Here is a 23,340-nt window from a genome sequence, read left to right as displayed (position 1 = left end):
TGGCCACCGCCGCCGCCCGCTCCCCGCGCGGGCCTCACCGGGAGCCGCGTCCCCGCCGCGGCCGCCCCGCCCCGCCCGGCCGGCCGGTCCCCCAGAGCCTGCGAGTCGGCGGCTAGAGCGGCCCCCGGCGGCGGCCGCGTCACGCGCGGGGCGGGGCGGCCGCGGGCGGCGGCCGGAGCCGGAAGCGGAAGCGGCTCTCGGAGCGGGCGGCGGGGCCTAGCCGCGGCCGGAGCCTGGGAGACGGTGAGTGCGGGGCCGGGCCCGCGGGGGGCGGCGGGGGCGGCGGCGCGGGCGCGCCGGGGCGGGCGGCGGCGGCGGCCCGCGGGGGTCGCGGCCCGCGCCTTCCCCTCCGCGCCCTGCGGCCGCGGCCCGACCTCTCACCCCTGACCCGCCGGCGCCCGTCCCGGAGCGCGGTCGCCGCGGCCCCCGCCTCTCGCCGTCCGAGGCGCCCCGGGAGCAGCGCGGGGCCCTCCGCGTCCGGCCCGCCCGGTGCCCCGGCCGCGCGCGCGGCCTGGAGTTTGGTTCGGGCCCGGCGGCCCTGCCCCCCGCCCGCGGGTGCCCGCGGGTGCCCCCGGCCGCCGCCGGCGGTTACGGGCGCCGGGACTCGGGAGCGGCGGGGCCGCCGGGCCCCGGCGTGTCGGGCGCGGAGCATGGGGCCGGGCTCCGGCCGGGCTGACGGACGCTCGCCCCCGCGGCTCGGTGCGCCGGGGCCGGGGGCGGCCGGCGGGGCGGGGCGGGACCCGCGGGCGCCAGGCCCCCTCCCCGTGCCCTTGAGCGCAGGAGCGAGTCCCCGCCGCCGCGGCCTGCAAGGTGGCGGGTCCGAGGCTGCGGCGGCCGGGCCCGGAATAACCGGGGGGGCCGGATCCCGGGCCGGGGCGGGGGCGCCGCGGCTGCCCGGGCCGGTCCGTCCGCCTCGTGGGCCAGCGCCGGCTCCTGGCCGCGGGCCCGGCCTGCGCAGGGGCTGCGGGGAGCCACGCCGCCGCCCGGGCCGCGCTGAACCTTCTGGAACCGCCTTAGGGCCCCGGCGGCCCCGACCTGCCCCGCTCCCAGGGGTCCCGGGCCCAGGGACCTTGGCTTGAGCGCGAAGGACAGTGAGGGCCACCCGACACCCCGCGGCCCGCAGGTTCAGGTTCCCCCGCGGGCAGCGCTGTCGTGCACAGCTGCGTCCCTCTGGGGGCTGCCCTGGGCATCTCCGAGAGGACCCAGGCCCGGGGCCCCAGGTGTTAGGGCAGGACGCAGCCCCCGTCTCTCCAGGATAGACTTTGGGCGTTTCTGTCCAGAGCTTTTCCTGCTGGGCCCCTGGGAAGGATTTAGATGTCGCCGGTCCCCTAAAGGCATTCAGGGAGGGGCTTAAGCCGGGTCCTTTTTCATGCCCTGGAGAAGGTGCCTTTAGGGCCTCCCGTGGCCCCAGCCCTGTGCCCAGCATTTCGCCTAAAGGCATATGTAGGCACCGTGTAGGTCGGTCCCTCCTGGCGATGTAATCATCAGAGAACCCTCTAAGATACTACTCTGCCCTTGCTGCAAGAGGAAGTGGAAAGTCAGAGGAGTCTAATAACTTGCCCAGCGGCACAGAGCTCAAAATGGCAGTGCCATGGTTCAGACTGACATCTGATTTTGAAGCCCCGCTCTTTCTGCTAAATTGTGTGGCATGTGTGCTGGGAAGAATCTTCTAGATCCTGGCCAGGAGTCCGGCTGGTGTGGACTCGAGCCAGCCCTCTAGCGCTGGTGCTTTATCTGCTTGGTGAGGACTGGCAGGGCCACACCTGCTCTGTCGGGCGGGCCTGGCCCTCACTTCTTGGTGCGATGAGAGAGCCTGCCCCCGTTCCATAGTTTGGGCGCCTGACCTAGGGTAATTGCAGAACAGCCAAGCATTAGTCAGCTGGTCATCAAACAGCAGCCTTCGGAACACTTAGAGTGCAGTGATGTTACATGCTGTTTATCCCCAAGCGTTGCTGGGGTCTAGACTTGAGGGAGGCCAGGAAGATGCCTGCTAGTGGGGAGATTGAAGGTCATGACCACCTCAGGATCTTGGAGAAGCTCCACAGTCTCTTTAATGAGCCCCACTGCTCTGGTCATAGATGGGGAGCTACTCCCCTGTGCTCTTCTGACAGCCCCCCTTTTTTTTTGCTTTTTGGGTCACACCTGGCGATGCACAGGGGTTATTCCTGGCTCCAGACTCAGGAATTACTCCTGGTGGTGCTCAGAGGACCATATGGGATGCTGGGAATCGAATCCGGGTCGGCCGCATGCAAGGCAAATGCCCTGCCCGCTGGACTATCGCTCCAGCCCCTCCTGACAGCCTTTGAGAGAGGGGACAGCCTCAGTGTCTCTTTCGTCTCTGCTTGCTCAGGCAAAACAGGACTGGCATCCCCTGGAAGCTGGCTCCAGCCCAGCCTTCCCATGGAATACAGGGTGTGGGTGGTCCAGGCAACTGGCCTCAGTCATTTTTCTCCCTGGAACTGATCCAGCCTGTCAGTATCCACTGTGGGGACCCTATGGGATGCTGGGGATCGAACCCAGGTTGTCCGTGTACAAGGGAAATGCCCCACCCTCTGTACTATCACTCTGACCCCTGTAGTGCCAGGTTCGGCCCTTCCTCCTGGGAAAACAAACTGCCAGCCACTTCTGGCTGCTCCTGAGATGGGCACAGCAGTAGGCACAGACAGGGGAGATTGGTGCTGCTAGTGGACAGGGGCGAGGCACCGCCTGGCACAGTACTGAGGATGCTCTAAGGGTGACCCATTGGCCTTGGGCAAGACGTGTGGATGCTCTTGAGCCACTGGCATCTTTACTGTGCTGAGCTGGAGCATAGCACAGACGGGCTGAGCCAGATACTCAGAGGGTGGGGACTCAGGAATGCTGGTCAGACCCTGTGCACCTCTGTCTCCAAGAACTGGTGTCATGTCTAGTGGGGCTCCTCACACTGCCTTGGTCTTGAGCGGGACTTCTTTAGATGGGTCCAGCAAGGTGACTTTGGGCTTCACAAACTCGAGGAGTCTAATAGCACTTGAACTATTCTAAGAGCTTCTGACTCGTCAGAGCCTTGGCTCTGTGGCACCTCACAGGCAGGAAGGATGAAGCCCAGGAAGTTCTCCTTTGTGCCCCAGGTCTCCTGCACTGGTGTTTACTGTCCCCTCCCTCCCTCCAGCCTCAGCAGCTGCCCTGGCTCTCCCGGTTCCCCAAGTGTTAGGCCTCCAGGTTAATGATGCTGTTGGGGTGGCAGCTGTTTGTTTGTTCATGGGCAGAGGAGGGTGTTGCCCATTGTCTGCTGCTGGACCAGTGTGACATCAGAGTTCTTCACTTCATAAACCCCTGGGAGGGGCTGCCCCTAAAGAGAACAATGGGCCTCCTCTTCAGGCAGCCTGTGGCTGGAGGCGGCTGTCTGCCTGTTGAGCCGAGTTCTCCATTTCTCGTGGCCTAGATGCATCACTGTAAGCGATACCGCTCCCCTGAGCCAGACCCATACCTGAGCTACCGATGGAAGAGGAGGAGGTCATACAGTCGGGAGCATGAAGGGAGACTGCGATACCCGTCTCGAAGGGAGCCTCCACCCCGGAGATCTCGGTCCAGAAGGTAAGAGAGAACCAGAAGAAGGAAAGGCCCCTGCTCTCGCCTGGGCTGGGGAGCCAGCTAGGAGGTGGAGGCAGCTCTCCTGCGGGCGGTTGCACCTCTGACTGCTGCTCTTCCTGTGCCTCCCTTGGCCTCGCCTGTTGTGTCCCCTGGCCTCGGGAGGCGCAGGTGACCTGCGTGTTTACTGGCATCCTTGCTTCTCCTCATTCTCCCCTTGAGTCTTCTGACACTTTACACCATTGTTATTGTTGCTATTATTTTTGGTTTCTGGGCCCCACCTGGCTGTGCTCCTGGCTTACTCCTGGCAGGGATCAGGTTTGTAGTGCCAGCTTTTTTGTTTTGCTTTTTGCTTTCTGGTGATGCTCAGTGATGCTCAGGGGTTACTCGTGGCTCTGCACTCAGGAATTACTCAGTGGTGCTTGGGGGACCATATGGGATGTTGGCGATCAATCCCAGGTTGGCCCGTGCACAAGGGAAACAGCTTATCCTCTGTATTATCATTCTGGCCCCTGTGTTGCTAGGTTTTGAACCTGGGTCTGCCAGTTGCAAAGAAAGCACCCTGCCCCATGAAAAACCAAATCCAAACAAAACAGATTCAGTGTTTATTAGATCTTCATGCTTAGAAAATATTGGTCAGGACTTTATTTGTATGTTTCATAAGCCAGTCTTAAGTCTGTAAAGTAGTAGACACTGATTCTGGTTTATAATGTTTTTTTTTGTTCTGTTTTGCTTTTGTTTTTTGCTTCTTGGGTCACGCCCGGCAATGCTCAGGGGTTACTCCTGGCTTTGCACTCAGGAATCACTCCTGGCAGTGCTCGGGGGACCATATGGGATGCTGGGAATCGAACCTGGGTCGGCCGCGTGCAAGGCAAACGCCCTACCCGCTGTGCTATTGCTCCAGCCCCTGGTTTATGATGCTTTAAAAAATTTTTTTGTTTGTTTTTAGAAAGAAGAGTTTATTGGAAAGTAGAAGAGAAAAAGGAACTTCCCATGTGGGAAGAAATTTAGTATAGGATTAAATTCTGTGATGCTCCTTACATTTACATTAACTGCAGAAGTTAAGGAAAGTCGAAAAAATTATGAACAAGCCACTTACTTTAGAAAGATTTCTGGGAATTTAGATACTTTAAATAAGCTGGAGGCAAGGAGGGGTAAGTTAAGGAGGGAGAGAACATATATCTTCTTTTGGATACCGGATTAATACACCAGGAGAAATTTATCAGTTACGTATAGCAGTTCTGGAGAGGCAGTCAAATACAGATCATGTCAGTGCAGATGTAGTTCTTGACATTGTCCAAGCTATATATTCTTGATTTTGTAGAAAAATCGAGCCATTCTGGAGGGTGCCAGCATGGTCAGATTCTGGTTAGAGTCATCTGTATTTATAAACTACACTCTTCCTTTTATTCTCACACAAAAGTGAGGAGTTTAGGAAAGAGAGCGCTTCCTCCATTTTCTGTGCCAGCATCTCTCCTGGTAACGTTCCCAGTGGGACCTAGCAACTTAGACTGAACTCGTAGGGGCAGAGGGGGTGGTCGCATATGGCTGTTCTCGGGACTTACTCCTGGCCCCGAGCTCAGGAATCACTTCTGACAGGACTAGCGGGGACCATAAAGGGTGCTAGGGATCAAACCCGTGTTGGCCATGTGCAAGGCAAGTGCCTTACCCGCTGTACCGTCTCTCCTAGTCTCAGCTCTTAGCCAAGGTTAGTCCCCAGGTCTGTCGGCCTCCAGATCAAAATAACATTCTCTGCAGATCACACATCCATCCAGGGCATTCGAGGCCTTCAGGCCCTCCCACTCTGCCCTGGGGCTCCACAAAGGCACCGGAGAGTCGGTTTGCACGGTTCTGTGGGTTGGACCACACACATGCACTCCTGCATGCGTCCTCCTAGCTGCATGCTTCTGCTGCAACAGACCCCAGAAGCCTTCCGAGAGGCCTCTCCACATGCCACTTACCTGGTAGTAGGAGTCAGCTGGTGGGAGTCACTGACCCAGGCCCCATCCTCTTGGCAGCCACGACCGCCTACCCTACCAGAGGAGATACCGGGAACGCCGTGACAGTGACACATACCGGTGTGAAGAGCGGAGCCCTTCCTTTGGAGAGGACTGCTACGGATCTTCGCGTTCCCACCATCGGCGGCGGTCACGGGAGAGGGAGCCATACCGGACCCGCAAGCACGCCCACCACTGCCACAAACGCCGCACCAGGTCATGTAGCAGCGCCTCCTCGGTGAGTTGTGGCCAGAGTGTGCTGGCTGGGGCTTAGAGGCCTCATCTCTTTCTAGCCTTGTCAGGCTGGCTGGTCCCGGTGAGTACTGCCAGCCCCACGCACGCACGTTGGTGTGTGTGCATGTGTGTGTGTATGTGTCGTCTGGTCGCGCATGGGGCCCAGCTCCTCTCTCTCGGCCCCTTGGCGTTGGCAACTCTGCGGCCTCTGGTTCTGGCCCTGGCTGGCCCCCCAGCCTGTCTGTGTCTGTCCCCGCCCCGCGCTGCTCCAGGCACAGGCTGCATGGTGCAAGTGTCCAGGGACACTTCTCAGGGAGGCTGATAGGGCTGCTGGTTGGCGGTCTGGAGCCGCCCGCCCTGCTCCTTCTCTCCTGGACGTGCAACGGAGTGCAGACCAGGATGGACGGACCGCCTTGCAGCCACATCTCTACATCCCTCCCCACAGGCCCGGGGCTGGAGTCCCCGGTAGGGAAGGGTCTGCTCAGCTCGGATCAGGAACTTCCTTTTGACCTCTAGCCACGACCTTCAGCCTCAGCTCCGCACTGGGGCAGGCGAGCTGAGGAGCCTGACTGCCTGCGCAGTGGGGCATGAGAAGACACGGCAAAGAGGTGTGCAGCCCCAGGCCTTGTCCAGCTGCGGGCCTCCTGCCAAGAGCAGTCTGGCACTGTGCCCAGCCTGGAGGCTTGGTTGGGCTCTGCTGAGAGCAGGCACCCACACTGCGCTCACAGCCCTGGGCAGGAAAGCAATTGTGTCTCTGAGGTTACATGCTGTCGTCTCTTCTACCAATCCCTCTGCCTTCCCTCTCTGGCTCCCTTGGCATGAGGCCCCTGCCGAGAAGCAGTGGGACCCGTGGAGGGGGCCAGACATCGTCTCTGCCCGGCTCTCCCTTGACTTCTTGGAGTGGCCTTGGGTCGAGAGTTGGCGCTGGAGCCGAGCATGGCCTGGTGGCCTCTGCATACTGCCATGAGATGGCATTCTGGGTCTGTGTCTACTTCGTTTTGGTGCCCGCCCTCTGTCAGCGTGAGGCTCGGGATGGGCCTGGCCCGTGAGTAGCAGGGGTGCCGCGAGCCGGGCAGGAGGCCTGTGTGGGCTGTGAGGCTCGGGAGCCTGCAGGTCATCCCGCCCGGAGGGTCTCAGGCACCTCTGCTCAAGGCTGGTGTAGTGGGGCTGCTGGTGGCAGGCTGTTTTGGTAGTGATGTTAAGTGTGGCCCCAGAGGCTGTTCGGGAGCAGCTGTTGCACGTTGGTTCTGAGTGGCAGCCGTCGGGCACATCCAGGGCCGCATGGCAAGGACAGGCTGAGTATCTGTCTGCACCTGAAGCCAGGGTGGCCACTGACCATTCTGGATGATTGGCCTTGGGCTGGGCCGGTCACCTTCTTGCGTCGTTCTCACTGCATCTTCAGGCTGTGAAGCCTTCGGGGAGGGCCTGGGCGGGGGAGACTGCGCAGAAGAGGGAGTCAGGGCCTGACGCGGCAGCACCTGGCCCCTTGGCAGCAGAGGCTGGTTGTCTTTCTGAGCGGAGAGCAGTTGCGGCGCCTTTCTCTTAGATAATGTCCGAGTTTTCTTTACATACCTGTAGCTGTTTTTACTTTTCTGTTTTTGAAGTCAGTTTGTGTCTTGACGTGTCCCTTGCAATATCCCTATCGTTATATATGCTGTGTGCCTTATGAAATGCTGGGATCTGGAAAATCCAACCAACCAACCCACCGGCTCCTCACCGTCTCCACCTCTGCCTTTGACTGACACCTCAATCTGTCAATCGGAACCGCCCACCATGCGATTGGTCGGATGGCGTTTCGGGGGGCGGTGCATGCAGAGAAGCCAACAGAGCAGTAAGCGCAGCAGCCGGAGTGTGGAAGATGACAAGGAGGGCCACCTGGTGTGCCGGATCGGCGATTGGCTCCAAGAGCGATGTACAGCCACCTTTCGTAAACCTTTACCTCTCTACTTTCTACCCCCCTGTTAGACGAGGCCTCTCCCGCCCGGAGGGGCCGCTAGTGCGCGTGGCGCCTTCGCGGGGCCACCAGTAATTGCCTGAATGACACAAACACTAGCAGCTTCTGTTTTTAAGAGCGTAGCAGTGAGAGAGAAACCTTTTTTGTGTTTGAGAATTTGAATGCTGTGAACTTGCAGGAGCTGCCGGCCCTCTGCCCTCCAGCCCCTCATGCCCTGCTTCTTTTCTCTCCTAGATGAGATCGTGGGCAACCTGGGTGAAGGCACCTTTGGCAAGGTGGTGGAGTGCTTGGACCATGCCAGGTGAGCCAGCCTCTCGGGATGGGCTGAGGATTGCGGCTGCCAGAGCCTGACCTTGGTCTTTCTAAAGGCAGGCACCGAAGCTGGGGACCTGTGCTTTTTGGGGTTTTGTGGGTCCCCTGAAATAGAAGCTTCTGGGTTTCCGACACAGGATTGTGGCAGGGAATTGGTGGTCAGTGGATGGTGGTGCCCCATTTTCCAGATCGGTCCTTAGAATGCACATGTCCCGGGCCTGAATCCTCTAACTCCTGCTGCCTTCCCTTTGCTGGGAACCCAGGCTAGGGAACCAGGAGCCTATGGCTTCCCGGCTTCCGGGGGCCTCTCCACTGTGCCATTGTGGTGCTCTAGCTAGAAAGTGCTGTGTCACAGCCTCAGTTGAGCCCTGCAGCTCACAGGCAGCCCTCCTGCTACTGTAGAGCTGAGGAAATGTGCCCATACCCATCCACAGAGCCATTAGTAGCGCCTGCCAGGGCCCCGGGAGGAGGAGGTAGCGACAGTGACTGAGGAAGTCGCCCGTGCTCCTACTTAAGACTGGACCTAGTGCGGGAAGATTTGGTTTGTGACTGCTGAGCACGGGACAGGTTCACTACTGTGACTCGAGGTAGAGGCGGCAGGTATGAGAGCTTTGACACTGGGGGAGCTCAGTTCCTTGGGAGGTGCCACCTGGAGCAGCTGCAGGAGAAAAGCCTGTGACCTCTCTGAGGGGCAGACAGGGTTCAAGAGCCCACCCCGGGGCACAGTGCAGGCGGGCACTAGTCCACGTGGTGGCTGGCAGAGACGCCAGGCCTCCAGCTCTGTGGGAGGAAGGGCCCATCCCGAGACCCAGGGTTGCTGGCAGAGGCTGCCCGTAGTGGGGGACGCACTTTGTGAGGGGGTTGGCTGAGCAGGCTCTGTCCTAGGAGGCCCGAGTACACCACGTTTCTGAGTACAGCCCTGGCCTCTAAGTGTGGGAAAGTATTCGGGGATGGGAATTAGCTGAAACAATCTAGGGAGACTGTAGCCCCAATCCAATTTGGGCTGCTTTCTGTTTGTTCTTGTAAAGTAGGTTTCCATGGGGGCTCTGAGTGCATTTTATTTTTTTCCCCCAAGAGAAGGGGGCAGTGAGCTAACTCCTCTGTTCTAGGGCCTGGGGCCCTTTTCTTAGGCAAGGCCAGCCTCCCAGTAGCTCACCCTTGGAGTGAGTCTCCAGCCTCATTGGGCCCAGGAGCTCTGGTTGTCCTTTCCTTAACCCCGTTGAGCCTGGCAGTAGAACCTTAGTGGGTTCTCAGCAGGCGTCCTGCAAATGATGTCACGTCGGCTGGGAGTGGGAAGGGGTGCCCGGGGTGCCCAGTACTCAGTGCTCACTGATGGCCCCTGGGCCTAGTTGTGGTGAAGGAGTGGCCTGGCCTCCTGAACAGAGGACCCAGCTGTTGGCACCACTCACTACTCACTCCGTCCTGGAACCCCCACCCCAGGGGATACGCTTTCAGACTTCACACACAGGCTCAGGAAGGTTCACAGGTGCCACGGAGGGTATAGGTAGGATGCTGGGCAGAGTGGGGCTGGCTGACCTTCCGGTTGGGTTACCTAGTAATTAGGGTGGGGCTGGCAGTCAGCTGGCTAGGCCTTCTCTGTCCACTCTCCACTGGAGTTGGTAGTTGACAATAGCTGATACCATAAAGGTCTGAGCCTACTTTTTGTTTGGTTTTTGGGCCAAACTCAGTGCTCAAAGGTCAGTCACTTCCAGGGACCTTTGCATGCAAAACATGCATACTCTGTCCCCGTGAGCCATCTCCCTGGCCCGTAACAGCCTAAAACTGGTGCAGACACTAAGGCTCAGCCCGGGACAGGCATGGACAGTTGAAGAGTGCTCTCTTCAGGGCAGGCCCCATGCCTAGAGTCCTTAGAGGTGGTTGTCAGGAGTTGCTGGCTGGGGGTGTGGGTTAGAATGGGGTGGGGGAGGGAGGGCTGGCAATCTCGTGACATCCTCTGTTTCCTTCCCTGTCCCAGAGGGAAGTCTCAGGTGGCCCTGAAGATCATCCGCAACGTCGGCAAATACCGAGAGGCTGCCCGGCTAGAAATCAATGTTCTCAAAAAAATCAAGGAGAAAGACAAAGAAAACAAGTTGTGAGTACTGGCAAGGAATGGGAGGGAGGCTCTCAGTGATCAGTGTCTGTGCCAGCCCTCCTGTTTAGGACCCCCGGAACCGAGCAGTGTCCCTGGTTGGCACTGCGCCCTCCTCTCCCCTTCAGAGCCAGGGGAATTTGGCAATTGCTTCTTGCTGGAAGGAGCCTTTGGACTTCAGTCCGGGCTACATCCTGTTCTAATGCAGGCTTTACAGTCCTGCTTTTTATTTATGGTTTAAGGCTTCCTGGAGTTGGGGCTGAGCCTAAGACAACTCAGAAACCTGAGGCCAGACTCAGACTCTGTTCCTCGGAGCACTGGGTTGAGCCTAGGGCAGTGTGGTGTGGCCAGGGGCTGTCGCAGCTCAGAGGTGCAGGCCCAGATCATGCCTGTGAGATCACAGTGGTGGCAGGAGACCCAGCCCAGAGCTTCAGCGTTAGTTCCATCTTTGCCTGGAGGTGGTCTGGGTGGCACCAGTGGTGAAATAAGCTCGGTTAACCAATTCTTTCTTCACGTGTAGCTGCATCCCGGTGTGTGACCCTGTGGCCTGGGGGAGTGGGGACTGGCTTCATCCCAGGGGCCTGGGGTGGGGCAGCCAGCATAGAGCCTGAGCTCCACCCACCCTTCTCTCTCAGCCTGTGCGTCTTGATGTCTGACTGGTTTAACTTCCACGGCCACATGTGCATCGCCTTCGAGCTCCTGGGCAAGAACACCTTTGAATTCCTGAAGGAGAATAACTTCCAGCCTTACCCGCTTCCACACGTCCGGCACATGGCCTACCAGCTCTGCCACGCCCTTAGATGTAAGTGTCCGCCCTCAGGTGGAACAGGGCCACCACCTCCCCTATTCACTGTCCAGATCACCAGTTCACTGGGACTGTCTCGGAGGTCTGCAGTAGGAATCCGAAGTGGTGGCCACCATCCCTTGCAGGGGCTCCCGAGCTGGCCTCTGCTCAGATAGCTGCTCTGGAATCAGCCCAGCCACCCAGGGCCTCCTTGCATGAAGGAGCGGCGTTGGCAGGCTGCTGCCCTAGGATACAAGACTGGACCTCAGCCGGAAAGCTCTTGACATGCCTGGGAGGGTCTCGTCTGTTCCTCGGCACCACCCCTCCCTCTAGGTGGAAGCCTGACCTGGCAGGTCCATACCTAGGCCCCACCTGCAGGGATTCCCCTCTGCCTACTGCCTGTTGTATGTTTGGATGTAGGGTTTGCCTGGGCTGGAGCAGGACAGACGGTACCTTGAAGGAGGAAGTGCAGGCTTGGTGCCCATGGCCACTGCCACTGCAGAAATTTAGGGACAGGGAAGAGTTTGTTTTTGCTAGATTGGGTCACACCGGCGATGCACAGGCGTTACTCCTGGCTCTTCACTCAGGAATCACTCCTGGCGGTGCTCAGGGTACCATATGGGATGCTGGGAATCGAACCCGGGTCGGCTGCGTGCAAGGCAAACACCCTACCGCTGTGCCATCGCTCCAACCCCCGGAAGAGTTTTTCTAAGCTGAGCACATTGCTCAGTGAGGCCCAGAGCCAGCCCCCAAGCAAAGTTGCACGAAGATGAAGAGGGGCTGCCTCCTAGGCAGGGGAGCCAGGAAATTAATTCTGAGTAGCAGGGAGCCGTGTCAACGAGAAAGGCACACTTCCTACCAGAGCCAGGTTCACACGTGGCCCTTGGCCTAACAATTCATAGCCACTGACTTGGTCATATGGGGAACCTACTGCAAAACTAATACTGCAGCCTGTGTCAGAGGCAAGGTGGCCTGGCCCTTGCAGAGGAGGATGGAAAGTTGAAGATTCGGGAGGACGAGGGGAGGGTGCCAAGGACCACCCCGACATTGCTGGGAGCCTCAGGACACCCATTGGTACTGGGAGGCCTCCTGGATTGCACCCAGTGATGCTCAGGGGAGCACGTGGTGCCACGATATGCACTTGGCTCAGGCATATACTAGGCTCGTACCCTAATTGCTCTTTCTCCTCGTCCTGGAATGTGGTAGGCTTTTTGGTTTTTAGGGGCGCACTTGGCAGTGCTCAGTATGTGGGTGCCAGAGATCAAACCAGGGTCAGCCATGTGCAAGGAAGCACCCTACCCCTGTACTGCCTCTCTAGCTCCTAGAAGGTGTTTTAAGTGGAGAAACTAGTAAAGTCCTAAGGACCCCAAACCCTTGTGGCCTGCTGACGGGGGTGGAAGATGCGGCCCGAGTGGCAGGAGAACGAGTTCGCTCTGCTCAGAGCCTCCTTCCCTCTCCCCAGTTCTACATGAGAACCAACTGACACACACAGACTTGAAGCCAGAAAACATCCTGTTTGTGAATTCTGAGTTTGAAACCCTCTACAATGAGCACAAGGTATTGTTGAGGGAAAGCAGGGTCCTGTTGCGGGGATGGGCGCCCCCGGTAACAGCCGCCTGACGCGGTTGCCTGCCCCGCAGAGCTGCGAAGAGAAGTCGGTGAAGAACACCAGCATCCGAGTGGCCGACTTCGGCAGTGCGACCTTTGACCATGAGCATCACACGACCATCGTTGCCACCCGCCACTACCGCCCGCCCGAGGTGATCCTGGGTGAGTGAGCGTCGAGCCCCTCGGTCCGGCAAAGCAGGCAGGCGTTGGGAGGAAGGCTGTGGGTAGACGGGGCTTTCGTCAAGGATGGGCTGCAGGTGGGGCTAGCCGGCATGGCTGGGAACGCTGGGCTGGATCTCAGAGATTTCCTGTTTTGGTTTTAGAGCTGGGTTGGGCGCAGCCCTGTGACGTTTGGAGCATCGGCTGCATTCTCTTCGAGTACTACCGGGGCTTCACACTCTTTCAGGTGAGGCCTCCCTGCTGAGGCGCCACAACTGAGTATGGCTGCTCCGGTAGGAGGCAGGAGTCGGAACTGGGGAGCCCTCTCCCCACTGGTCAGTGTTCTGGCCCCTGAGGGTTGTGCTCAGGGGAAGGACGGGGGCTGGACAGCTGGAGCACTGGGAGATGATGACAGAAGCAGTCTTGGGCTCAAGTACAGCCTGAATGCGGGCTTGGAGGTGGGCGGGTGCATATACCTTCATGCCACACAGACTGAGACCCTGAGAGGAAAGGCTGGTGGCCATCATGGTTTTTGGGGCTGGGACTGCAGCTGCATTGTGGGCTTGCAGCTTCAGGAGCAGGGAAGACATTGCTGTCCGTCTGTCCTCCACAAGGGGGCTGAGGCTGGTACTGACCCCAGGCTGCGCTCTCCCTTACCTCCCTCAGACTCACGAAAACCGAGAGCATTTGGTGATGATGGAGAAGATCTTAGGACCCATCCCATCACACATGATCCACCGGACCAGGTAAGTAGTCTGTCAGGGTTAGCCAGTGGGCACCAGGGCTCCTCCGCACTCATGGTGCTTTCCCTGTGTTGTGTTGTGTTGTGCGCTGGAGTGACCAGGCAGCCATTCCTTTCCCGTTGGGTCAGCCCAGGACCTTCCTGATTCTGCTGCTGGGCTTGGGGGGAAGGGCTCTTTCCCCTCCTTGTGCCACACTTGCCATCCCATCGCCTCCCTCTGTTTTCAGGAAGCAGAAGTATTTCTACAAAGGGGGCCTGGTTTGGGATGAGAACAGCTCTGATGGCCGGTATGTGAAGGAGAACTGCAAACCTCTGAAGGTCAGTTTCTGGCTCCCCCCAGCTCAACTCATGCCAAGGAGGCCCCAGGCACTGGGCAGACATGCAGCGGAGACAGGCCAGGCAGCTAAAGGCTGTCTCGCTCTGGTTCTTTGGGAGACACGTGGCACCTGAGGCTGCTGGGTGCTGACGATGGGGCCTCTTGCAAGGTGCCCCAGAGGGTCCCTGAGCCCTGACCCATCCCACAGGGTGGCTATGATGTAACTGGGGAAGAGCAAAGTGGATGTCAGAGATCCTGCAGCTTCCTGCCCTCTCTTCTCAATTCTGAGAAGAACTAGGCAGGACTGAGGTGAGGGGGAGGGAGGACCTAGACATGGCCAGGAAGCCTCTGTCAACTGCACTTGCTGCTCGGACAACTGAATTCCGCAGAGGCGATTACCACCCATCTGTCAGGACTTTTGCATGTGGGGGCAGAGGCACCACACCAGCAAGACACCCAGTAGCCTGACATTGCGAGCAGGAAAGGAAAGGAGCCGCTCACTGTCCTCCAGGGAGGCAGCCCTGCCGCCTCCAACCCTGTCCAGCGAGGCTTCCCAGACAGAAGCCAGGGGACCTGCTGGGGCTTCCCACGACCCTGTCATCACACTGAGGCACCTTGTGTCCCTGAGCAGAGTTACATGCTCCAAGACACCCTGGAGCACGTGCAGCTGTTTGACCTGATGAGGAGGATGTTAGAATTTGACCCCGCTCAGCGCATCACATTGGCGGAGGCCCTGCTGCACCCCTTCTTTGCCGGCCTGACCCCAGAGGAGCGGTCCTTACACAGCAGCCGGAACCCAAGCAGATGACAGGTGCAGGCCCCACATGAGGAGATGGAAAGCAGGACTGGGCTGCCCGGCCCCTTTCTCCCACCTCTACCACCGGGGCCCAGGGCCAGAGCCACCAATGAACAGTGCAATGTGAAGGCAGGTAGAAGCCTGCAGGAGACTCAATGCCCAGCTGCCAGAAAGCACAGATTTGACCCACGCTATTTATATGTTGTAAAGTTATAATAAAGTGTTTCTTACTGTTTGTAACCCCTGGTACCGGTGTGTCCGTCTCCGGCTCCTTGCCGCCTTCCTCCCCTTGCCTCACTAATAAAGTCTCTTAGCAGCCAGCTGTGGAGAGCTAAGTGTGAAATGGGTCAGGGATGGAAGGGTCAGCCAGCATCAGGACTAGAATAGAAGGTGGTGTCCCCTGGGCCCAGGAGAGCTGTCCTAGCCCGAAGGTGGCAGCCGTGATTACTCTAGCAACAAACATCAGGACCTCGAGCTGGCCCAGCCCTAAGCCCTGAGCAGTCTGGGTGCTGACAGCCCAGGCGGGGCAGGAGACAATCCAGGTGCCTCCCAGGGCTGGGGCTGCAGCAGCACCCTCCCTCCTTCCCTCGCGCCATCACCACGCGGCACAGGGTTGTCGCTCAGCTTTATTTCTGTGCTGGTTTCCAGCGCTCTCCCCAGGAGTCGCATGACAACCGACCCAGGACTGCACACAGCGGGTGGGATGCCTCTGAAGAGGCGGCTGGAGCTGGAGAAACTGAGCTTGTCTTGACCACCACTGGGGAAGGCCAGGCAGGAAGGGCCCCAGTGCTCCCTGGAGAGAGAAGATGGAGGTGCCAGCACAAACTCCCAGGGGTCCCTCAACAAGAGCACTGTGTCTGAGCCCCTAGAACCTCTGGCTCAGGGGGCTTCTACTTCGTTTACCTGTACCAAATCGGGGAGGAGTGCTGACCGTTAACAGGAGCCAGGCTGGTTTCACAGCTGTGCACTAAAATGCCTACAGCCCAACACTGCTGCTCAGACAAAGGAGTCAGTGCTGGGAGCCGCATGGCCCTGAGTGAGCAGAGGCTCAGGCCTCCCAACGCAAGGCTGACAGTAGCTAGACCCGTGGCACAGCTGAACTGCTGAGGCAGGGTGGGGAGGAGGGACCAGCCCCCTCTGCTGGCCTCATTAGCTCCCAGTCAAGCTTCCATAAGGAGAAGGACAAGCTGTCTGGAACCCGTGTTCTAGCCTACCCTGTGCCCATGATCTCGGTAAGCCCTCCTACTTACCCCCGTAACCAGAGTGGGTGGGCAAAGCAGAAGCTTGCAAACTACACGGTTTTCCCAAGGGGCCCCTTCCAGGGCTCCAGGGCCTTGCCCAGTCCCATCAGCCCTCAGAAAAGGCTGGGCTATGTGCTTGGATCTGAGCAGCTGGTATGTGACACGGAATGCCACCAACTGGCTCATCCAGAACTAGCCTCATCTGGGCCTCTCTGAAATGGGGCATGGGCTGCCTCATCTGGGCCTCTCAAATGGGGGCAAGGACCCAAGCCTACTCATCAAGAATGGACAGCCACAAAGGACTCAAGCTCAGAGCGAGCTGTGGGAAGACGGTGCAGGGGAACAGCAGAGAGGAGGGGGTAGACAAGGGCAAGGTCTGAAGCACCAGGGAGCCGCTCCTGGCTCAGCACCAGGCTCCCCAGGGGCCACGCCAATACTGAACACTAAAGCTGCGGCCTGAAGGGTCAGCCCCTAGCAACAGGGGCGAAGGACGGGGTGTGGGGGCACTGCTGGCCAGATGGGCACTGTGGTTCCACAGTAACACAGCTGTGTGCTACCTGTGCTGAAGACAACAGAAAACAGTATAAAATCCCATGACAGTCGCATCCTGACGCCACCCTGTCCCAGCCTCAAGTGACAGGAGGAGGAAGGACTCTTGAAAAAAAACCAGGAGAAAACCGGATCAGCTCAGGAAAAAGGGTCAAACGCCTCCGAATCACCTCAGTTGTGGGGTGCCAGGAAGACTCCACAGCTCTCAAAATGAATGGAGACTGCACACCGGTCCTCAAGAGACACGGCAGTGACTTCAACATGATCAGAGGAAAGGGCTTGGTGGGGGAAAGCGGGGAACAAAGCCAGGAGCTTGGGACAGAGCGAGTGCCAGCAGGACCTGCCCCGCGCCGTGGCTGTAAACCTGAACACAGTCGGAGCTGCCTATGTCTGTAAACAAAGTCCCGCAGGATCGGGCCACGTGTGGCGATGCCTGGAGCCACTGCACGTGGCCTGCCGCCCACCAGCACACCCAGTGCGAAAGCCTGCCTGGCGGGCGCAGTTTTAAATAGGTTCTGATCTCACAGAAGAAACTAACCCAAAAGAAAAACCTTGTAACAAGGTCCATGGAGTTCCACGTCCTTAAGGCGTTCGTTCGTTGTCTAGTTCAGTGGCAGGAGCAGCCGTGCCTGCCCAGAGCCCCTCTAGGCGGAGTGCAGCGGGATGACGAACTTGCAGCCGAAGGGCGAGTGGTAGCTGACACCCACCTCCTGGAACACCTGCTGGGGGATGCCGATGTCGCAGAGATAGACCCGGCCTGCGTGCTCGCCCAGAGGCAGCGGCAGGCCCAGAGCCAGGGACCATTTGGCGTCAATGCCCTGCTCCACTTCATGCACAGGAGGGTCTATGCTGAGCACCGGTGCCCGGTTCTGGTTGGCCCAGGCCACAGCCGCCTTGTACCAGGGCTGGTCCCGCAGGAAGGCGTTCTCGGGGCAATCCAGACAGTTGATCACCAGGTCCACTGGGCTTGTGGGCAGATCTGCAGGGGGAGAGTGCCCCGCAAAAAGCCGTCGGAGAGCAGCTCAGAGTGTGCTGGCCCCCACCCCCCCCCCTACCGTGGGCAGGGCTCTTTCTTGGTTTTCTCCGCTTCCTACCCATTGCCACTTAGGCCCACTCCAGAGCAGACTTTGTCCCCATGACTTCCAGCGAGCTAGTCAGCATTTCACAAGTTGGACCTGGCTTCGCCTTAACATCTCCAACGGGCTGACTCTATTTGGCTTTCTGATGCCAAGTATCCCTGACTGCCTTCTCCTCGCTGACTGCTCCCGCATGTCTCTGCAGCTTAAAGGAGCCGTCTCACCTACACACGCTCCTGTCCCACCTCAGCCAGACTCCTGACGCTCTCCATCACCCTCCACCCCACCTCTCCAGGCTGGATCCCGCCTCTCCACGCCCCACAGCAACCCCACAGGCACGCCTTGAGCATCCGCTCTTCCTTCCCCGAGTCTTCCCGTCTCAGAGATGCCATCTTCAGCTTCCAATGGCCCTGGAGCTTTCTTCACACTGCCTCAACACAACCAACACCTGCACTAACAGAAATGCCTCACACTCATCTCTGCCAGCCAAAAGGTAGACTCCAGGAAGGGAGCACTTCAAAGTGCCAGTGCCATCTCCCCAGTGCCAGAGTCATGCCTGCGGCACAGGCACTTATGAGGAATAAGTGGTCCTCACCCTCCCAGCAGTGGGCGAGAATGGAGGGTGAGGGGTGAGGAGCAAGGAAGCTGCAGGAAGGTCCCTCGTGCGGTAGCTACCTCTGTGGCAAGGCACACTTTCCTTGGTGGTGCCTGCGTGTCACCACTGGGTGGCACCAACATGCCACCAAATGCAAGGGAGGCGGGCAGCCTCGGCCCGAGGCAGAGAAGGGCTCACTCACCTTTGAGGCTAGAGACTTGCTGGCCCTGGGTCTTGCTGAAGAGAGACAGCTCGTTGGCGACGGATTCCAGCATCTTGACAAAATTGGGCAGGAAGAGGATGACCTGGACATCGTGGTTGGCGAGATGCCTCCCACAGCTGATCCCTTGAGCTCCCTTGACGTGGGGCCCACAGAGCAGGGCAACTGTAGGCCTCTGGTGAACATTTTTGGGATTCAGCCTGGAATGGATGGCAAGAAGTGTGAGCAGCTGCAGTTGCATGTGGGGAGTTCGTGCACCTGACCGCACGTGTACCCCCTAGTACCTAGTGCTCTCAGCGCTTCTGACAGGAGCCGGGGTGACGGCTGAGCACGTGAGCACCAGAACATCACCAGGGAACCAAAACTCACTGCAGGCCAGCTATCCCGGAAAGCACCCCAGTGTCGCCCTGAGTGTGTCCAGTCCTCTCCAGGCGGGCACTGGAATCTGCTTTTCTGACTGGGCACACTCGCCGGCTCTGGCACAAAGGCTCCCCACCTCGGGAGCCTTCTCTGCGCTTCCTCAAAACCTGGCACCCCCTTCGCTCAACCAAGGGACCCAGCCCTTGCAGCCCTTCACTTTCCCCACACTGACACCCCCCCTTCCTTTAAGAGCTCACTCACAGCCCACCTCTTCCTAGAAGTACTCTGGTTCACCTGTTCCCCCCCCCCCCCCCCCCCACCTCAGCTTCTAGGAGCTCACAGCAAGTATGAAATGTGCGGTTCTAAATCATTCTCAATTTGCCAGGCCAGTTGTTACTGAGCTGCCAGGACAGCTGCAGGGCAGATGAAGGCTGCCTACAAGGATGCAGCCCCGCCATAGGCAGTGTTCCTCGCTCAGTGCACACCTGGCCATGGGGGCAAGACCTTGGGAACCAGCCACATCCATTTCTGATGACGCAGAAGCTTCTCGCTTCCTGTCAAGGCCAAGACCCTCCTGGGTCCAGAAACCACAGTAAGGAGGCTTAGCGGGCTCATCCTGTGGTGCAGTCCGCCTGCAAGGCAGGAAGGTGGGCAGAAGGAAGCAGCTGGCAGGCTGAGGTCCGGGACAGTCACTAATTGGTCTCCCAAGGAAGGAAGGTGGCAATGCTGTTACGGAGCACAGCAACAAGCCACACCACGCACCTCCCCGTGGTCCCTGCAGCCTAAGGAGAAAGGATGAATTCTCACCTCAGCCAGACTCTTCACTGTTCCACAGGTCAGAGCAGAGGGTGCCCACATACCAGCAAGGCTCAGAGCCCAGGCACTGGCACCAGACCTGTGTCCACATCCCCGCAACAAAACAAACTACACATATTCCAAACAAACGCCACATCTCCCCCGAGCCCATGGAGGGTGACAGCTGCTTCCATCGTCCTACAACCACCGAGGACACAACCCTCATCAGCCCCGCACTCTCCTTTCCTGGCAGCCATCTGCATCTGGCTCCTGGCTTGGCTGTCTGTCCTGTCTCTTGCCTGCTCTCCTGCTTCCTCCAGTCATCTAGCCAATCTCGCCAGCTAAAGTCATCTTTTGGGGGGAGTTTGCTTTGTGGGTCACACCAGCGGTGCTCAGGACTTATTCCTGGCTCTGCACTCAGGGATCACTCCTCAAGGGCAAGGGGACCCTACGGGAGGCCGGGGAGTGAGCCGTTCAGCCGAAAAACAAGCACCCTGCCCTCTATACTCTCTCTCTGGCCCTAAAGTCTTAACAAAAATAATTTTTTTTTTTGGTGGCCACACTTGGCTCTGTGCTCAGGGGCCATGCGGAGTCTGGGACCGAACACGGGCCGCCCACACAGAGGGCATTCAGTCCACTGAGCTGCTAACTCTCCAACCTCAAAAACAGCCCCACCCTCCCCCACTCCCCCAACATATGAAACTAAATCCTGTCATAGTTGCCTAAATCCTTCAGAGGCTCCATCCTGCTCATCAGAGTGTGCACACTGGTTTGTGGGTCTCTGGAACCTCTACCCTGGCATGTGTGTGTCTGTACCTACACCTGAGCCTCTGTCCTCCTCTGCCCGCCTGTGAGTCCCCTGGTCCTTTAGAAGTGCCTTAATGGCACTGGTCCGGGGGGAGGGATTTTTCCCACCAGCATCAAGCATGGCTCCACGGAGGCCCAGCTCTCCCCTCTCCTCCTCCTCACCTGCAGCCCCTTACCTGTTGGGTCCTCCAAGGAGGGTGAGCGCCATCTGGCTGGCACAGACACCGGTCACCTCCAGTCTGCGCTCCAGCGTCAGCCCATGCTTTTCAGCCACTGACAGCAGCTTTTTATGCAGCTCGTAGGACACACTCGGGACAACCAGGCCGGAGTCTGCGGTTCCAAAGGCGGTGAGGGGAGAAAGGGAGAGTGATTTCGTGTCCGTACATAGGCATGCTCCCACCCGAGGTTCTGTGAGAGCCCAGATGGCAAAGTTTCCCCTCTCCCTGTGTCTCGTGCGCCCTGGAGTACAAGCAGGAGCAGGAAATGGGTCAGCTTGTCTAGAGACAGTGAGCTCAGCTTCAGTGGTTTAGCTTTAGACCAAGAGTCAAAGTGCTTGGCAGTGCCAGGCTGGCCCAGCGAATGTGGAAGAGCAAGTGTGCTTCTCTGAAGGACATGCGGCTCTGGCACTGGCCTGTCCTCCCGGGGGCTCAGCCTCCTCAGAGGGGGAGCGCACCAGCTAGTCTCTGGCCCCTGATCTCAAAGTCCAATGACAAGGCAGGCTGGCTCGTTCATCCCATCTTCTTTTTTCTCCTCTTCTACTTAACCTTTCCTCTTAAAAAACAAATCTCAACAAAGCACCTTATTTCCTAAAATAACTCATTTTTGTTTGGTTTTGAGCCATACCCAGTGGTGCTTAGGGCTAACTCCCAGATCTGCACTCAGGGACCACTCCCTGCAGGATTGGGGGAACCACATGGGATGCCGAGAATCAAATTATTGAATCCAGGTTGGCCGTGTGCAAGGCAAGTGACTTACCTACTGTAACCTCTAAACTATTTTTTGTTTTCTCCCTATTTGGAATGAATATGACTCCTCCACAAGGAGGAATATGTAAAGAGTCAAAAATGGTGAATAGAGGCAACAGACGAACCGTAGTGAGAAAGTGCATGTCCTGCACGCAAGAGGCCTTGGGTCTATCACAGGCACCATCAATCCAACCAACCAAGCAATCAACTTTTCTACTTCTATGCTGCTCCCTCCCCACAGCCTCTGTAGCTGTTTGGTGACAGATACTCCTGACCTGACAGCCGACACTGTCCTACAAACGCTAGAGCCACTCAGCCAGCCCCAAGGAGGCAGATCCTCTGCCAAAGAAACCCCTATTGGCCTCACAAGTTGAGGGATCAACAAGCAAGGATTCCAGTTGACGTGAGTCATCAAGGGATCACACGTAGCTAGTTCTGTCTGGCAGCATCAGCAGTTCTTTGAGCTCTCGTGTCCTCCTCTATAATAAATTGTGAAGTCCCCGAAGCAGGAGAATAAGCCCTTTACTCATTCCGCCCTGGCCTAAACTTGTCCTACTACCTCTACCGACAGGAACGGGCTTTCAGCACATCAGCTCACGTATACGTAATGCAGCCGGAGGACTGATGCCCACGGCAGAAGTTTTTAGGAAGTTCATCATCATCTTACTAGGTCCAGAGTCATGGAGTGAAAAATGTCTTCCTCACTAACCATTTTGGAGGAAATTCCTTGAGGTTCTATCGGGTGTTTAAGCCTCTGACACGGATTTTCAAAACCACGCCAAATGAGGCTATGGTTTATTCATATTGTTTTGGTTTGGGGGAAAAGCCTGGTGATACCAGGGCTTATTCCTGACTCTTGTGCTCCTGGCAGAGCATGGGGAATCATATACGGTGCCAGTGATAGGACTAGGGTTGGCTGTGTGCAAGGAATGTGCATTAACCTCTTTAGCTGTTTATATGTATTGGTCATGTCCAGTAGTGCTAGAGGGACCAGGAGATACCTCTGCAGCCTGATGACTGTATACTGCAACAAGAATCCAAGCATAAAGACTGAACCTAAAGCACTTAGGTCTGTACCCTCAAGGGCAGGAGAAGTGACAATATAAAGAAGCCCACACCTCAAAGCAGTCCTCTCCTGTGGCCTGGCCAAGTCCTGTTCGTGTTGGCAGAAGCAAACAGCAGCCGAGGTGCCAGGCAGGGATGTCCCAGGTGCCAGCGCAAGAGGCTGCAGCCTGACCTTGCATGTCAACAGCTGATGAAAACAGCTGCTTTATGGCCTGCTCCAGACACGCACACATTATCAGAGCTAATTAGGAACCATTGATAGTAGTATGAAAAAGCTCAAGAGATTCTGAGCCCTAGTTACTAACAACCAAACCTGTCAGACAAGTCACGCACCTGCCGACTTCAAACATCCTCTTTGCCTGCAAAGTCACGCAAGGCAAGAACTTTCCCCGAAGCCTGTTTCTTCACTGATTTATTCTCTTTCAGTTGAATTTAAAATGGGGCGCAGCCATGGGTCCCATCCCATTTCCCCCCCCAGCCCACACACACACCCACCACCAAATCAAGTTTGTGCAATGCACGGTATAGGCACAATTCCTGGTTTGAGGGCTCTCCGCAGGAGTTTCTGCCACCTGTCTCCTTACAGTCCTTAAGGACACAAAACTCACGGTTCAGAGAACAGAGGACTTTCCCACTGCACACCTGCTTTCGCATCCCCAAGGCTAACATGTGGCTTACTTATAGTCTCGGGGGAGAAGAGGGGTCTGAGCAGGGCTCCACTATGCTCTCCTGGGGTCTCCTCTAAACATCTGAGCACCACACAATGCTCCTTCCTGACGCTGACACACAAAGTCCAACCAGTCAGACTGGCTTATCAGAAACGGGCAGAAGGAGTGAACTAACTCCAGAGGAAGGGAACAAGAACATAGCGTGTAAGCCTTGGACAATAACATCGTCAAAGCCTGAACTCGGGCCACGCCTAATTATGTTTGGGTTGGAAGGTGGATCTTGATTGTTCTGGAATAGGAAGCCTTAAAGTCAGTTGACAGACTGCTCTTAATATTAGTATGTATTTTACAGCTGTTGGTGAAATAAAGGAAGATAGAATTACAGCCAGTTCGTGACAGGCAGAGCACAGGATCTGAGCAACCTTAAGGCTAGCAAGGAAA

At 57.6% G+C, this 23,340-nt stretch overlaps 3 protein-coding genes across 3 annotated transcripts in view; 2 read left to right on the top strand and 1 right to left on the bottom strand.

Annotated features, from left to right (window-relative positions):
* The window catches only part of ARID3B (AT-rich interaction domain 3B), a 208,617-nt gene that overhangs the window by 57,635 nt on the left and 127,642 nt on the right, over nt 1-23,340 (top strand). The gene's annotated exons all lie outside the window — the stretch shown is intronic.
* Nucleotides 149-14,814, top strand: CLK3 (CDC like kinase 3). The gene is made up of 13 exons (XM_056128783.1): nt 149-243; nt 3,422-3,573; nt 5,586-5,802; nt 7,614-7,710; nt 7,987-8,053; nt 10,040-10,156; nt 10,789-10,955; nt 12,400-12,494; nt 12,578-12,707; nt 12,869-12,951; nt 13,371-13,450; nt 13,674-13,764; nt 14,394-14,814. The coding sequence occupies exons 2-13, from the start codon at nt 3,422-3,424 to the stop codon at nt 14,568-14,570; spliced, it is 1,473 nt and encodes a 490-aa protein (XP_055984758.1). The 5' UTR covers nt 149-243; the 3' UTR covers nt 14,571-14,814.
* EDC3 (enhancer of mRNA decapping 3) overlaps nt 16,987-23,340 on the bottom strand; it is a 46,476-nt gene continuing 40,122 nt past the window's right edge. The window contains exons 5-7 of the mRNA XM_056128782.1: nt 20,378-20,531; nt 18,222-18,439; nt 16,987-17,327 (exon numbers count right to left, since the gene is read on the bottom strand). Coding sequence (XP_055984757.1) covers nt 16,993-17,327; nt 18,222-18,439; nt 20,378-20,531 — 707 coding nt within the window. The 3' untranslated portion in view covers nt 16,987-16,992. The remainder of the gene's footprint in view (nt 17,328-18,221; nt 18,440-20,377; nt 20,532-23,340) is intronic.

Source organism: Sorex fumeus, unplaced genomic scaffold (genome assembly GCF_029834395.1).
Source record: "Sorex fumeus unplaced genomic scaffold, SorFum_2.1 ptg000067l, whole genome shotgun sequence".
In the NCBI taxonomy this organism is placed as follows: Eukaryota; Metazoa; Chordata; class Mammalia; order Eulipotyphla; family Soricidae; genus Sorex; species Sorex fumeus.
This window is presented reverse-complemented; position numbering and strand designations above follow the sequence as displayed.

Coding starts and splice junctions, on each gene's coding strand:
- CLK3 (XM_056128783.1), top strand. CDS start 3,422: ATGCATCACTGTAAGCGATACCGCTCCCCTGAGCCAGACCCATACCTG. Junction 3,574..5,585: donor CGGAGATCTCGGTCCAGAAG/GTAAGAGAGAAC, acceptor TCCTCTTGGCAG/CCACGACCGCCTACCCTACC. Junction 5,803..7,613: donor CATGTAGCAGCGCCTCCTCG/GTGAGTTGTGGC, acceptor CGGTGCATGCAG/AGAAGCCAACAGAGCAGTAA.